The sequence below is a fragment of the Rana temporaria genome, chromosome 4 (assembly GCF_905171775.1).
Source record: "Rana temporaria chromosome 4, aRanTem1.1, whole genome shotgun sequence".
Lineage (NCBI taxonomy): Eukaryota > Metazoa > Chordata > Amphibia > Anura > Ranidae > Rana > Rana temporaria.
In genome coordinates, this window is record NC_053492.1 from 408537964 (window position 1) to 408552911 (window position 14948).

At 40.6% G+C, this 14948-nt stretch overlaps 1 protein-coding gene across 1 annotated transcript in view; it reads right to left on the reverse strand.

Moving 5' to 3' along the window:
* Positions 1-697: 697 nt before the first annotated feature.
* Positions 698-14948, reverse strand: part of C1D (C1D nuclear receptor corepressor) — a 52360-nt gene continuing 38109 nt past the window's right edge. Inside the window, exon 5 of the mRNA XM_040351259.1 lies at positions 698-992. Within this exon, the coding sequence (XP_040207193.1) occupies positions 819-992 (174 nt within the window). The 3' untranslated portion in view covers positions 698-818. The remainder of the gene's footprint in view (positions 993-14948) is intronic.

The window sequence follows — 14948 nt, forward strand, 5'->3', positions numbered from 1 at the left end:
CACGTTTGGTAGGTTCTCACCACTGCAGACCTGAAACATCCCACAAGAGGTGCAGTTTTGGAGATGCTATGACTCAATTGTCTACCCATTACAATTGGTCCCTGTCAAAGCTACTCAAATCCTTACAACTTACCCATTTTTTCTGCTTTCAACACATCAAGTTCAAGGACAATATGCCAACTTGCTGCCGAATAGATCTCATCAACTTTCATATGGTCATTGCAATGAGATAATCAATGTAATTATTTTTACATATTAGTGGTCATAATGCTATGGCCGATTGGTATATATGGCAAATGGTGATCTGACTCCCTAACCATAAAATGTGATCCTTAACTAGAAACCTAAAAATTAAAGCAAAACTTTTTTTGCAGTTCAGCTGGTCACTTCCATCTTGTTTTTTGAATGATGAATCGCAATCAATAACTTCTGTCCAATGAGCAGGGAGAATATCCCTCCCCCGAAAAACAAAAACAAAACGCTGGACCACAAGTTATACTGTGATCTTGATGACTGAGCAGTGTGGCAGAAATGTGTAAATCACAAGAGTAGCTGAACGGAATTCATAATCCAGTAGCAGCAGCTGTACCTCTTGTGCCCACTTGATGTGAAAGCACTAGACAAAATTTAATAAGCTGATTGCTTTAAATGCCCTTTTAAGTGTTTGTTTCCACTATTCATTTGAGTAACAACATAACCAGATTTAACAACTGAAATACATTTTAATCAGTCTATAAAATACATTTCATTCCAAAAGCAAAAAAAAAAAAAAAAAAAGTTTATACAATAAAAGGGAAACTTCTAAAAACACAAAATACTCATTTTTTCTCTTTTTTGAATTTGTGCTTTTTCTTGGCTGAAGAGACCTCCTCAGGGGTAGGATCACTTAGAGCGTGTTTTATAAATCTCCGTGCAGCCCCTTTGTCAAGTTTGGCAGCTTTCTTGCGATCCGTAACTTCTTTCACTTTGTTCATGTACTTTCGTATTCTTTCCTGCAATGCAAAAAAAGCTTGGATAAAAATTCAGAACACATTATTTTACATTTCACTGCAACAATGTACACATCATACTTATTTCTCAATGCTTTCCTATTTTTTCAAGTTACAGACATGATAGTGCCTGTCATCCCTAAATTATATCAAAAGGAAAATGTATTAAATTATAGGCCTCAATAATGCTCTAAGCAAACTAACACATTTAAAGCATTTATTATAGGTAAGAAGAGCACTGAATTAAAAACCAGCATCTGCAAAAAATAAAATAGAAAGGGATGTTAAAGTACTAATAAGTAAAACATTGTTAAATGTATATTAAAAATGATAAGTTCTCCTTTTTTTAAAAAAAATAATAAATGCACATCTTTCTCCTGGTAAAAAAAAATTTGCATTTACGATTTTATTTTTTATTTTTATTGGAGCCTGTAAAGCATTGCAGTCATGATCAGCAGATTGTGGTTGCCATGCAGGATTCCTGCAGACTTGTCAGTGTATCTGTCTGCTTGTACCTCATACGGGCAGGCAGATAGAGACAATGAACCACCAGAGCGCTCAACAGCGCCATGGTAGTTCATTGAGAACTACAAGCCAAAAAGGCTGTTGGTACTTGTAGTTTCCCCATTCACAGAACTCTAAATGGTTTTCTTGAAATGGTGTCAGCAAGCGGGGGGAGAAGATCCCCCACTTGCTGTCACTAGATGCAGCAAAGAGGCTGCAGGAGTGGGTACAGGTTACATCCCCCCCCCCCCCGCTAAAAAAGGGTGAAACAAGTAGCATGTTCCCAAAAGTAAACTTATCCTTTAAACGTGACAAAAAAAAGGCAGGAGGATTACCAAATGGAGCCAAATAAAGTGATTAAAGTACATTTATCACCAACAACCTAAAACCAGCTTCTGGTGAGAATACAATCCAGTTACCTATAGTTGCACATACCAGCAGCAGCTTTTAATGCCCCCACTCTTTTCAAATGCAAGGCCATTCTGATCATGCAAAGCATTAGCAATCCCTGGTAGGGACAGAGCGTGCCTGTCCCATCTTGCTTCCAACACATTTCAAATGCCCAGCAAGGAAACCCCATTATATTAATGGGTCAACAGAAATGCAACTCAGACACTACCCAGAACCTCTAGGCTTTAGCTATTGTCAAGTTTAAAAGTGGTTGTTAACCCACTTTTATTAAATGCTAGCATCCTCTCTGCACCATTATAATTGTCCGTGTGCCTGTGTTCTGTAAAAAAAAAAAAAAATGCACAATTGTACCTGTATACGCTTTGTTTCAGGCACTCAGCTGATTCCGCTCCTCTCTTGGCTCACAGCTGCAGTGGGTGGGGCCGAGCACTCCCTCTGACATCAGCCGGGGAAGAGGGGGAGCGGAGAGTGAGTGTGCCGAGCCACTAACAATCAGCTGAGCGGAGCTCATACAGGTACAATCGTGCATTTTTTTGTTTTTACAGAACACAGGCAAAGGGACAATTAATATAATGGTGCAGCGAGGATGGGAGCATTTAATAGCTGAAATGAGAGAGCGCGCACTGGTAGAGCACAGACAGTCAGAGAGGGGAGGGGGGGGAGAAAAGGACACAGGAGACCGAGCAGGCTGTGGCTGACGCAAACGGACCACAATGTCAGGGGCTCAGCAGCCATGATTATCATGGTCAGTTTGCAGAGGGGAGGGTATAACCAGATTTCAGGTGATACAGGGAATCCAAATGACACACTTTGCTGTATAACATGCTTTAGGGTACAGGATCTTTATTTTTAGGGTTAACGCTTTAACTTGCCATAAACTGTAGCTTTCTAATGAAAGTTTCTCTTGGTCCGATTTTTGTTTGCCCAAAAGATTAAAGGGGTTGTAAAGCTTCCTGTTTTTTTACCTCAATGCTTCAAGGTGAAAAAACATTTGTTAATTACTGGCCCCCGAGCCCTTGAAAGTTCCACGTCGAGAACGCGCTGTCTTCTTGGCTCTTCATTGAATAGATTAATAGCAGCGCAGCCATTGGCTCCCGCTGCAGTCAATCAAATCCAATGACGCAGGCCCCGGGGGACGGGGCAGAGTCCGGCATTTGTGTCTAAGGACGCAAATGCGCGCCCGCAAGGTGATCCCCCTTGGGAAAGTGCTTCCCAGAGGGGTTATATGATGCGAAGAGGAGGCAGAGGGACCCGAGAAAACGGGGTTCGGGGCCACTCTGCAAAACGAGCTGCACAGCGGAGGTACGTTTTTTTTCCAAACCTTTAGTGCCACTTAAATTAAATAAATCATTCTGAACTCTGCATATTAGGAATGCACCAAAAAAATCGGCTGAAAATAGGGTTATTAGCGTGTTGCCGAAAGAAAAAAAAAGTGCCGAAAATAAATACATATTAATTTAAATCCATGACATTAAATAAAAAGTCGAATATAATACAATTATACATAAAATATATATATATTTTTTTTATTTATTTAAAAAAAAAAATCATTTTATTTTTTTGCCCAAGTGCATCTTGAATTTTTGGTACCGAATTTTCATTTTCGTACATCACTACTGCATATAATATTAGTTTGTTTTTTTCTAAAATTTATAGGATAGCCCTATTTTCTAAAAGGTTAAAGCTTGAAATAAGGCATGGCTTGATAAGATTCTGGGCAGATTGAAAGTGAGAGATTATGGTGATGCAATCTAGTCCCAGTGCCGGATCAAGACTCCTAAAATGGTGGTAATAAACAGTTATAAAGACCAGGATTCCTGATCATTGCATCTGGCCTGTCCCTCCTTCAGCTTTGCTACAGGCCTTTTTCAGTAATGGATGGCCTCCTTAACTCTAGGCATCTGTTATTCAACATACTGTAAGTGTCAGGTCTACAGACCTTTTAAATACTAATGGGCAATCAAACAATAATGAAAAGTCCAAGCCCGTCCACCCCCCACACCTCCACAGATAAAGGATCTATTGCTTGTTGCAAAATCTGGAGAAGCTGTGCATGGTAGCGAATCAGCTTGTAATTTCAGCTTAATCAATTAAGCTTTGACAACAAAACCTGGAAGCCGATTGGTTCCTATGAGGAGCTGCACCAGATTTTGCACTCTCCAGCTTTAGTAAATCAAGCCCCCCATGTAATTACTCCAACAAGAGAGAAGGCTAAAAGGAACCATCAGAAACTGGTAAGAAGAGGGGCTACGGTGAACTCGTTTGTGTGAAAGTTATACAAGCTATAGTACACATATACATACATATATATATATACACACACACACACACACACACACACACACTTATATATACACATACATACATATTTCAAATTGATTAATCCTGACGTACTGATGGCCTAGCTAATTTCTTGAGGCTGTAAAACACCAGGACAGTACAATTACCACCCAAATGACCCCTTTTGGGAAAGTAGACAGTCTGAGGCATTTAGTGTTGCCTCTTGCATGGTGAGTTTTTCGAAGTTGTCGTTTTTTGTTACAATTGTTTGCACATCACTAAAATATGACTGGCATGGCAATGACCAGGGATACGGATTGATGAAAGCCATTAATGTCTAAACTACTGGCAACAAAAGTGAGTACACTCCTAAGTGAAAATGTCCAAATTGGGCCATTTTCCCTCCCCTGTGTCATGTGACTAGTAAATGTTACAAGATCTCAGGTGTGAATGGGGAGCAGGTGTGTTAAATTTGGTGTTATCGCTCTCACTCTCTCATACTGGTCACTGGAAGTTCAACATGGCATCTTGTGGCAAATAACTCTGAGGACCAGAAAAAAAAAAAAAAGAATTGTTGCTCTACATAAAGATGGCATAGGCCACTTCCACTTAGGGGTGTACTCCCTTTTGTTGCCAATGGCTTACACAAAAATTGCTGTGTCGAGTTTTTTTGAGGGGTCAGCAAATTTACACAGTTATACAAGCTGTACACTCACTACTTTACAGTGTCATTTCTTGAGTGTTGTCACATGAAACAATATACTGTAATTAAATATTTACAAAAATGTGAGGGGTGTACTCACTTTTGTGATATACTGTACACACACGACTAAGCCTGCACGTGCCGCCGCGCCGCAGTATATCTGCAGGAGCGGGGCGGCAAGTGGATAACAACTGTGTTGACAATTTAATATGGAAAAACAACTAAGATCATTAAATGTTGAACTATGAGGGAAAAGCCTAAAACTACTTTTTTTTTTTTTTTTTTTTTTTTTAATGACATCCGATTATATCACCTCATATAATGCACTAATTTCACATTTTGCTTGGCTCTAAAAAAAAAAAAAAAAAATTGGTATAATATATAGAATTTTCAGAACCATTACTTTTCCACCCTCTATGACAAGTAAAAAAAAAAATAGAATCAGTTAATTCCAATTTATAATATTTCATATTTGAAGTCGGCGCTATGCTTTGATGTTCTCTCTTGGCAAGGAACCTCGAAAGGCAGGCCGTATATATTCAATCTGCTCATTCAACTTAATGGAACAAAAAAGACAAAATGGAGAGATTTATTAGAAGTTGTAAATATGTCACTTATACATGATTACTGGACAGTACACATGCTGTCCATGCCAAAAAAGCTTTTAGCTTTGTTGCAGAACCAAATTCTTTACCGTTGAGAAAATGAATTAATGAGGGAATTGGACAAGGGGTGCAAGCGTGAATGGATGCGTGTGTGCGTAAAAAGCTCTCTACCATCGGGGTCTGCTTTCTCTTCTACGCTAGTAAATCACCGCTTGAAATATTTATGGCGTTAAACAGGAATGAAGAAAGCTGATATACGATTTAAGCATTTACACAAAGATCATCTTAATGCAACATTTTTGCATTAATATCTCTTGGGAAAAATGGAAGAAAAATATTGGTACATACTTTCTGAAATGGCCCTTCATTATTGGGCAGATAAGCGGATTGTTGCACTGATATTTTGGTAGTAAAAAGATTTTTACAGGGACACAATTTGTCAACAGAAAGAAACTGCGGTTATTTGTAAAATAGCAATACTTTATCATATGGGACCCAATGGAGACAGCCTAATCTCGTAGAGTGCAAGTTTTCCTAATTGCCCATCCTTTGAACATTTACAAACACCAAGCACCAGATACTTCTAGAAAGTCATGTGTTTTATACAAGCAAGTATTATACAAGTTAAATATCCGAATTCTAATGAAAATCTCCAAAAATGTAATTTACACAATACGACATAAACTACTCATAGGTTTTGTTTTACAGATTGTGTGTAGCCTCAACTATTTAAAAGCAATGCATAGTCTGTTGAAATGGCTTTTAACCATTTGCCGCCCACAAAAGAGGGCTACAGCGTGGGCTTTGAATGCCTGGACGGCATCCATAGACATCCCCCCCGGGATTAAGCTGCTACCACGCCCCCTACAGCACATTCTGCGATAGTCGAGTGCTTCGGACTTGGGTGATCACAGATCAGGGTAAAAGGCCAATCACAGTAGCACTTTACCACATGATAAGCTGTCAGCCAATGATCACAGAATGTAAACACAAGATGGTTATCGGCTTTTCTTTCCTCACGCTAACAGCAGTAGAGAAGAAAGCAGATAACCGACTGTTACAAGGACAGCGGTTACAACAGTGCCATCTATCAGTACTGCAAATCCGTGCCTAATCATCAGTGTTACCCATCAGTGTCGCCTCTCAGAGCCCATCAGTGCCACCTACCAGTGCCTCCTCATTAGTGAAGGAGAAATATTACCCGTTTGCAAAATTTATAACAAATTATGAAAAAAATAAAAAATACCTAATGGTCAGGTTCAATGTTTGGTCTTTTTTTTGTTAGGTAAAAAATAAAAACCACAGTAGTGATTAAATACCACAGAAAGAAAGCTCTATTTGGGTGAAAAAAGGATAAAAACATTTTTTTGGGGAAAAGTGTTGCATGACCACGCAATTGTCATTCAAAATATGACATCGGTGAAAGCTGAAAATTGGCCTGGGCAGGAAGGGAGTGAAAGTGCCCAAAGTGGTTAAGCAATACACGTAAAAAGAAAAACTAACTGAAAACAATGCTCTGCCTGTCTCTCCATATCTTCACAGTCAAGCTTAGAGGATGAATAACTTCTAAGCCACATACAGAGCTTTATATATTGATAAAGCATATCATTTTGAAAAGAAAAAAAAAAAAGTCATATGTTGCACCCTACCAATCCTTAAAGTGATACTAAACAAGGGCTGCAACCAACGATTATTTTCATAATCGATTAGTTGGCCGGGTATTGTTTCGATTAATCGATTAATCGCCTTAAAAAAAAAAAAAAATAGCATTTAGAAAACAAATTTGGGCCAATTTGTTGTTGGGCAGATTACAAAACACAAATTTCCACAAAAACACATTACATGCTTTTCTGCAGCTTCTAAATTGAAGTATATCGAACCAAAAAAACCCGAAATAGCACCGTTTTGCATTAAAAAGTCCTTGCCCTTTCCAAATACGCAGCAGCTGAAAAAAAAATCATGGATGTGAACGAGTCCCATAGGAAAACATGTAAATGAACTGTAGGGTGTTTCTGCAAAAAGCACCAAAAAAAAAAAACAGAGGTGTGAACCCAGGCCTGAGATGTTTAGTAACATAATGGGGTTAAAAAAACAAAAATAATCGCTACTGTAAGGGGTTCCTTTTTATTTACTGTGGGACAGTGAACGTAATATTTACAGTAGCGATTTGCTTTTTTTGTACTATAAAGGGCTAAATTTTAGTTTTTTAAACCCCATTAGGTTTGTTACTGGCCGATTAATCGATTATGAAAATTGTAATCGATTAATTTCATAATCGATTAGTTGTCGATTAATCGATTAGTTGTTTCGGCCCTATACTAAACACACACCGTTTAGTTTACATATACTTATAATGGGATTGCAATAGTGCGGTGAACAGTATGACACTAACGGACGCTGGGGGAAACTGCCTCAGCAGTGACACGAATACAGTGATCAGTGATAATTCTATACACATAGTCACTGTACTAATGACACTGGATGCAAAGGGGTTAAACATCTGGGGGCAATAAAGGGGTAAAATGTGTGCCTAACAATATGTAACATGGGCTGTGATTGGACACCGCCGCTCAGCAGGTCCCAGCCATGAATTATTGGCTGGGAATTGCTGGCAGACTACTGTGGGTGGGCAGTCCACAAGTGGTATTAAACCTAAAACCAAAAACTTAATATGTTGCAGCTTACCAATTATTAGAGATGGCTGCATTCATTTATTTATTTTTTAGGATCATTTCCCCCCCCTCTGGTATCACCTGGTGATCTGGCCAGTAACACACCACCTGTATTAGGCCCCTTTCAGACTGGGGCGGGAGCCGCTGTGGCGGTATAACGCTGCTAAAAATAGCAGCGTTATACCACCGGGATTGCCGCGGGAATCGGCCGCTAGCGGTGCGGTATTAACCCCTGCTATCGGCCGATAAAGGGTTAATACCGCCCACAATGCGCCTCTATAGAGGCGCATTGCGGGCGGTATTGCCGCGGTTTCCCATTGTTTTCAATGGGAAGGAGCGGTGAAGGAGCGGTATACATGCCGCTCCTCTCACTGCTCCAAAGAGGCTGCTGACAGGGGATTTTTTTCTCTCCCGCCAGCGCATCGCCTCTGAGTAGGCAGCAAAGGAGTTTTTCAGGCGGTAAAGCAGCGCTATTTTTAGCGCTGTACCGCCTGAAAAACTCATCAGTGTGAAAGGGGTCTTAGAGTGCCTCCACTCTGGATAAAAGGTGCAATGACCACTTGGTCCAAAGGTCTACCTTTGGACAGCAGCACTGTCAGTCTGGAGGGAGGGTAGCAATAGATGCACTAGCAGATTTAGATACACCAACAAACTGAAGACAACTCCCACTAACACTTTTTAAGCAGTTACAGCAACAGTTTTTTTTTCTTCTTTTGGGATTACGTAAAAAAGAAAAAAAAAAGAAGCTGATCATTGTACGCAACCCTGGCAGTGTTAAATGGTTTGCCTCAACTCTTCTAACCGCTATATCTGCAGGGAGGATTGTTCTGTTAAAAAAAATTACAACAGACTTACTGGAAGGATCACCAGGCGAAATGCAGCCATCACAACTAAGAATTAGTAAACTGTAATATAATAAATGTTTGCTTTTGGGTTTAATATCGCTTTAACTAATGTGACACCACCGGGTTATAAAAGCAGTTTATCAGCATTGTTATATGCTGCACTGTAGACAAGGCCGACTCATTATCATTCTGATGGGATACTGCAAGATGTAAACTTTAGACATATACCAGAAGTTGAGGAGACATAAAACTATAAAATAACAGCTGGTACCTAGATATTGTACTTTCTCGTGTTCCAGTCAGTGTGCTGTGAGGACATGCTACTAAATTTGACTCACTACTTGCTAAATTCCAAATGAACTTGTATACCCTGATCACAAATTCAAAACTAGAATGCTTTTGGTAAAACAACTTTTTTTCAGCTCATACATTTTAAATTGATATGTATTATACAGGGCTCAACACAAAGTTGTTTACTTCTCTCTAATTGAAATAGTCACGTGGAAGGAGGAAGTGAGGGGAATGAGTCATTGCTTCAAAGGTTGGCATCATGGGCAGATATGGTGCCTCCTATATATCCTACAAGCAACGCAAATTAATTTGTAGAAAAGATGTCTAACCATTAACACAGTAACAACAACAGTATATAAAAGCAAACATTTACATTTTTATTATATATAAAGTATTGGGGAGAATTCAATTGCTGTACATTTTTGCCATCGGTGTCTCATTAGGCTGGATTCACACCTAAGGATTTTTAGTGCTTTTTGCAGATTTGCACTGCATTTAACATTTCTAAGGTTCTCTATGGAACTCGTTCTGTAGTGCAAATCTGCAAAAAGCACTAAAAATGACTACTAACTGACCCCTCGCACACCAAGTTAGTCTCCACATATTATGGGTCTCTCCTGCACACTACGACTCAAAGGCTGAGCAAAGCGACTGCTAGCTGGAGAGCCGACATCCCTGAGCTGACGGAGGAGATCTGGCAGGAGGTATTGCCCCTCCAGGTCCCCTCTGTCATTTCGTCCCGTGACAAGGTAATACAGACCAAACTGTTATATAGATCCTACTTCACACCATGCTTACTGTTCAAAGTGAGCAGAATCCCCTCAGCGCTATGCTCCCGATGCGGCGCGGCCGATGGCACGTTCTTTCATATGATGTGGGAGTGTGCTCCGATTAGAAAGTTCTGGTTGGAGGTCACGGCCTTCATTAGCTCGCTAACACAGATACCCAATACATGTAATCCTCTGAGGTGTTTAATGGGCCACATTGATGACGAGACTATATCCAAGAATATGCAAACCTTCCTGCGGATAGTACTGTTCTATGCTAAGAAGTCTATAACCTTCCACTGGAAGTCTCCATCCTTACCTACCATTACCTTTTGGCTCACCACCATCAATCGTGCTATACCGCTGTATAAGATGACATATGAGGCCAGAGGGTGTCCAAAAAAATTCTTGAAGGTCTGGGGCTCTTGGGTTGATTCCGAGAGCACCATACCTCCTGCTCCTTGAACTTTGACTGATGACTGATGCCTCTGCCCGTTGAATAGATCTAAGTGAGTAAATTAACGATTCTGTTGTTTTTCTCCCACCTTTCTCTGAGTTTTTATGAAAATGCTCATGTGTACCAGCTACCAAAGTTTTGTAAAATTATGTACCGGGCGACGTTCGCCTAGGATGTGCGTTTGTTGTATTGTCTGTTTTGTATGTACAAAAATGTCAAAATAAAAATGTACCTTTAAAAAAAAAAAAATGCATAGGTGTGAATCCAGCCTTTAGGGAGATTTCCCCTCACTTCCTCTCCTGTAGACTCACTGGGGTTGATTTACTAAAACTGGAGAGTGCAAAATCTGGTGCAGCTGTGCATGGTAGCCAATCAGCTTTTGACTTCAGCGTGTTCAATTAAACTTTGACAAAAAAACTTGCACTCTCCAGTTTTAGTAAATCAACCACAATGTGAGGGATACAACTTCTTGTCAGGGGAACAAGTATCCTCAGTAGAAGGTTTCCCCTCTATTTCTGTTCTAATGGCAACTTCGACATTTTGGAGCTTCCCCTCACTTTTATTCTTGATGTCACTGGTGATCAGGATAATTAGAGTAAATCTCCCTAACGGGCAACAAAAACCTAAAAGTAGAAAAAAGGTGTGGATTGGATCCGCGCAGCGGAGAACAAACACAAAACAGCGAGTGGGGATTGCTAGTGGGAAGAACTGCTGCCCCTACTGATTTACTACCACTGAGTGGAGTAAGAAAATGAGAGAAAAAGGGGGGAAAGAGTGCTTGCAATTTCTCACCACTAACACAAAAAAAATAAAAAATAAAGAGCTTTGTCTTTAACTATACTTTACACGCCATTACGAACATTGCCCATCAGCTTTGTGCTGCTATGATGCATTCACTTGTAATGACTTTTTTTTTTTAAGTGTATTTTGTGCGTGTACTCGAGAGAGGAGCCGGACTGCAGGAGTTGGGAGTAGGCAGGCCTCCCCCAGAGGCAATCTGCCACCTTTCTCCATGCCCCGGGTGGCAATGGTGGGTGTGTGAGGGGGTCCTCCCACACAGCCCGCCCTACCTGCTCTGCCCAACGGGGCCAGAGGGACTCCCTATAAGGGAGTGAGAGGATTTGCCCGCTTAACCAGCCCCGTTAGTCCTTCGCCTCTCTTTTTAGAGACCGCGTGGTCAAAGTGCATGCATGTTAACCCAATTTCGAGTGCGTGTAAGTGTGGTGGTTTTTGTGGGAGGGGGGTGGGCGTGCTAAGCGCAGGCTTACCTCGCATAGCACACCCACCGGGAGTCAGGCTGAGACCACCAAACTCAATTCACATGTAGCTGAGACCGGGATCTGAACCCCTAGCTGCAGAGGTGAATGGCTTGTCAGCGCAGTGCCAATCGCTTGAGCCACCGCAGCTCCCCTAATGACTTTCTTTTAACCACTTGCTTACTGGGCACTTAAACCCCCCTCCTGCCCAGACCAATTTTCAGCGCTCTCACTCTTTTAATGACAATTGCGCGGTCATACAACACTGTACCCAAAATGACATTTTTGTCATTTTGTTCCAAAAAAAAAAGAGCTTTCTTTTGGTGGTATTTGATCACCTCTAAGGTTTTTATTTTTTGTTAAAAAAAAATTAAGACAAAATAAAAAAAAAAAAAAAAAAAAAAAAACACGTTCTAGATTTTGTAAAATTTTTTTGCAAACAGGTCATTTTTCTCCTTCATTGATGTACGCCGATGAGGCTTCACTGAGAAGTGGCATTGGTGGGCACTGAGAGGTGGCATTGATAGGTGGCAGTGATGGGTGGCACCGTGGCAATGATGGGCACTGATCAGCACTGGTAGGTGACATTGATAGGCAGCACTGATGAGGCACTGACTGGCACCACTGGTGGGCATTGCTAGGTGGCAGTGATGGGCATTGATAGGTGGTACTGATTGGCACTGGTGGTCACTGGCAGGGGGCACTGGCAGGCGGTACTTGTGTCCACTATGAGGCAGAATTGTCTCTTCCACTGGGGACCGATGTCCCTCACTCAGCAGCCGTTGACCGGCTTTTTTTTCTCCTCACACTGTCAGCGCGAGGAGAAAAAAAAAATGATTACCTAGCTTTGTTTTGATCACATGATCAGCTGTCATTGACTGACTAACGGGAGTGGTTTCATAATTATTAATCAGCTGCTGCAGCTACAGGGCACTAATGAGAAAAGCTGCTGGCCTGCATCCCTGCATTTCCTATTGGGAGCGTCTCACCAAAAATTGCATTTGTTGCAGGGGGTGCATGAAATCTGCTTGTATCTTAGTGTAGACTTCTGGGAAAATCGGTGAGCCAATCACACAAGCAGGAAATTATGTTTCCGGGGAGTGGCCAGTACACACTCTATGTACAGAAGACCTCCAGGTAGCCATACTGCATTGCATATTCTAAAAATTACAGCACTGCAGATTGAAAAGGAAAGGTCATTTTTAATAACATTCAATTACAATAAGACTTGTGTCGCAATTGTATACGCTATACTATTTTTCTTTGCTATTTTTTTCCCACATAAGTGGAGTTACCCTTTGACCACTTAACCCCTGGAAGGTTTTACCCCCATTTTTTGGCACTGCGTTGCAATTGCCCGGCCGTGCGATGCTGTACCACAAATAGAGCTCTCTTTTGATGGTATTTGATCACCTCTGCGGTTTTTTTTTTTTTGCGCTATTAAAAAAAAAATGACCGACAATTTTGAATAAAAAAAAAATATGTTTTACTTTCTGCCAACATTCCCAATAATTCTTTTTTTTTTTTTTTTAAACATCCAATTTCTTCATCAATTTTTCAGCACTTTAGTAACCTATTCAATTCCTACTTGCGACTATTAAGCGAAAAAAGTCAGTCGATCTGTCATCTGATTTTTGGATTGTGTGTACGGGCCATAGCTGTGTGTGTGGGGGACAGATGCACTGGAGAAAGAGAGATCCGTGTTTCAGCTTAGCTGAAACACAAGATCTCTCTTTTGCTCACTGACAGATCGGCGGTTTTGCCTTATTTACATAGGCACAACGCTGCTGTCTCTCCCCTGAACGATCGCGGCTTGCAGCCTCTGGACCCGCTGATTGGCTCCTGCTGCGCGCCGCGCCCACACACCCCCTACTCAAATTCATGTACGTGATTTTGTGCAGCCGAGCCACCCTGCCACAGTATATATGCATTGGGCTGTCCGGAAGTAGTTAAGTATGAGTCGTGTATGTAAGTCGGATGTTTGTGTAACTGAGTGACTGCCTGTATGCATTTAGAATGAAAACATATTACTGATACTCAGTCCTCATTAATGGTGTATGTACGGTCATTGCCCTTATATGTACCAAGCTATAATTATAAGGCTAAGTATTTATGGGGCACGCAAAGTTGAACAGACAACTCTTTCTCAAGCCGTAAGCAAAAAAAAAAAAAAAAAGTTCTGGTGACTAAATACAAAATGGGATAAATGAATCACACTGACGTCTCACAGCTTCAGACAAGTTCATTATCTCTGCACTCAGCTCAGGCCTTTTGATATGCCTCCTGTAGCTCCAGTCTGCCGTCTACAACGCCGTGCTACAGTCATATATAATCATCACTTAAAAAAGGTCAGCTCACAGAAGGAAGCCACCAGCCAACTGCAAATCTTTGGACTGAAGGAAACGTTCCAAAGTCCACCAGCTTAAGTCCTAATCTCTGGTCTCTTGCTATGTGCAAAATCTGGCTGTTCTAATTATTTTATTTGTCATGGTTTCTCTCTGTAAAAATGATGGATAGCGCCGTTGCTTGCGAAGTTCTAATTCCTGTAACTTCTACAAGATATATACTGTTACAAAGAGTATAAAATCTAACGTTACAGACTACAGCTGTATAATTTACACTCACAGCTGCACTAAGCGATAGCTCTCCCTTTCACTTGCAATGCTTCAAAGCATATAACACTCACATAAAGGGGGAAAATGCATATACACACACACACCACACATATTTAATCACACATGCTAACTTCTACCTTAACATCTGCTAAACTCCTACATTGTCAAAGCAAACTGAGAGTTACATAATTAAAGGCAACCGTTAGAACCGTTCAATAACCAATAGAATGGGAAACTTAGTTTAGCGATAGACATGTCATTAATTAGTAAAGCAAATAAAAAGTATAGCCATAAAAAGCAGAAATAACACATTTTTAAACACGATGAAACATACTCAAAATACTACTTTCTAAAACATATGGTAATAAAAAGAAGCATTAAGAAAAATTACACACAAGGGACCACTTTGGGTTTTTTCACCATCTGCAACTCTGAAACCATCCACATCCATCCTAAAATATTGAAAACAATAAAAGTATACTGTACAAGTCAATCACAGGTCAGGAATATGGATAGCAATAGCAAACAAACACTCCTGCGCATTTGTGTGATG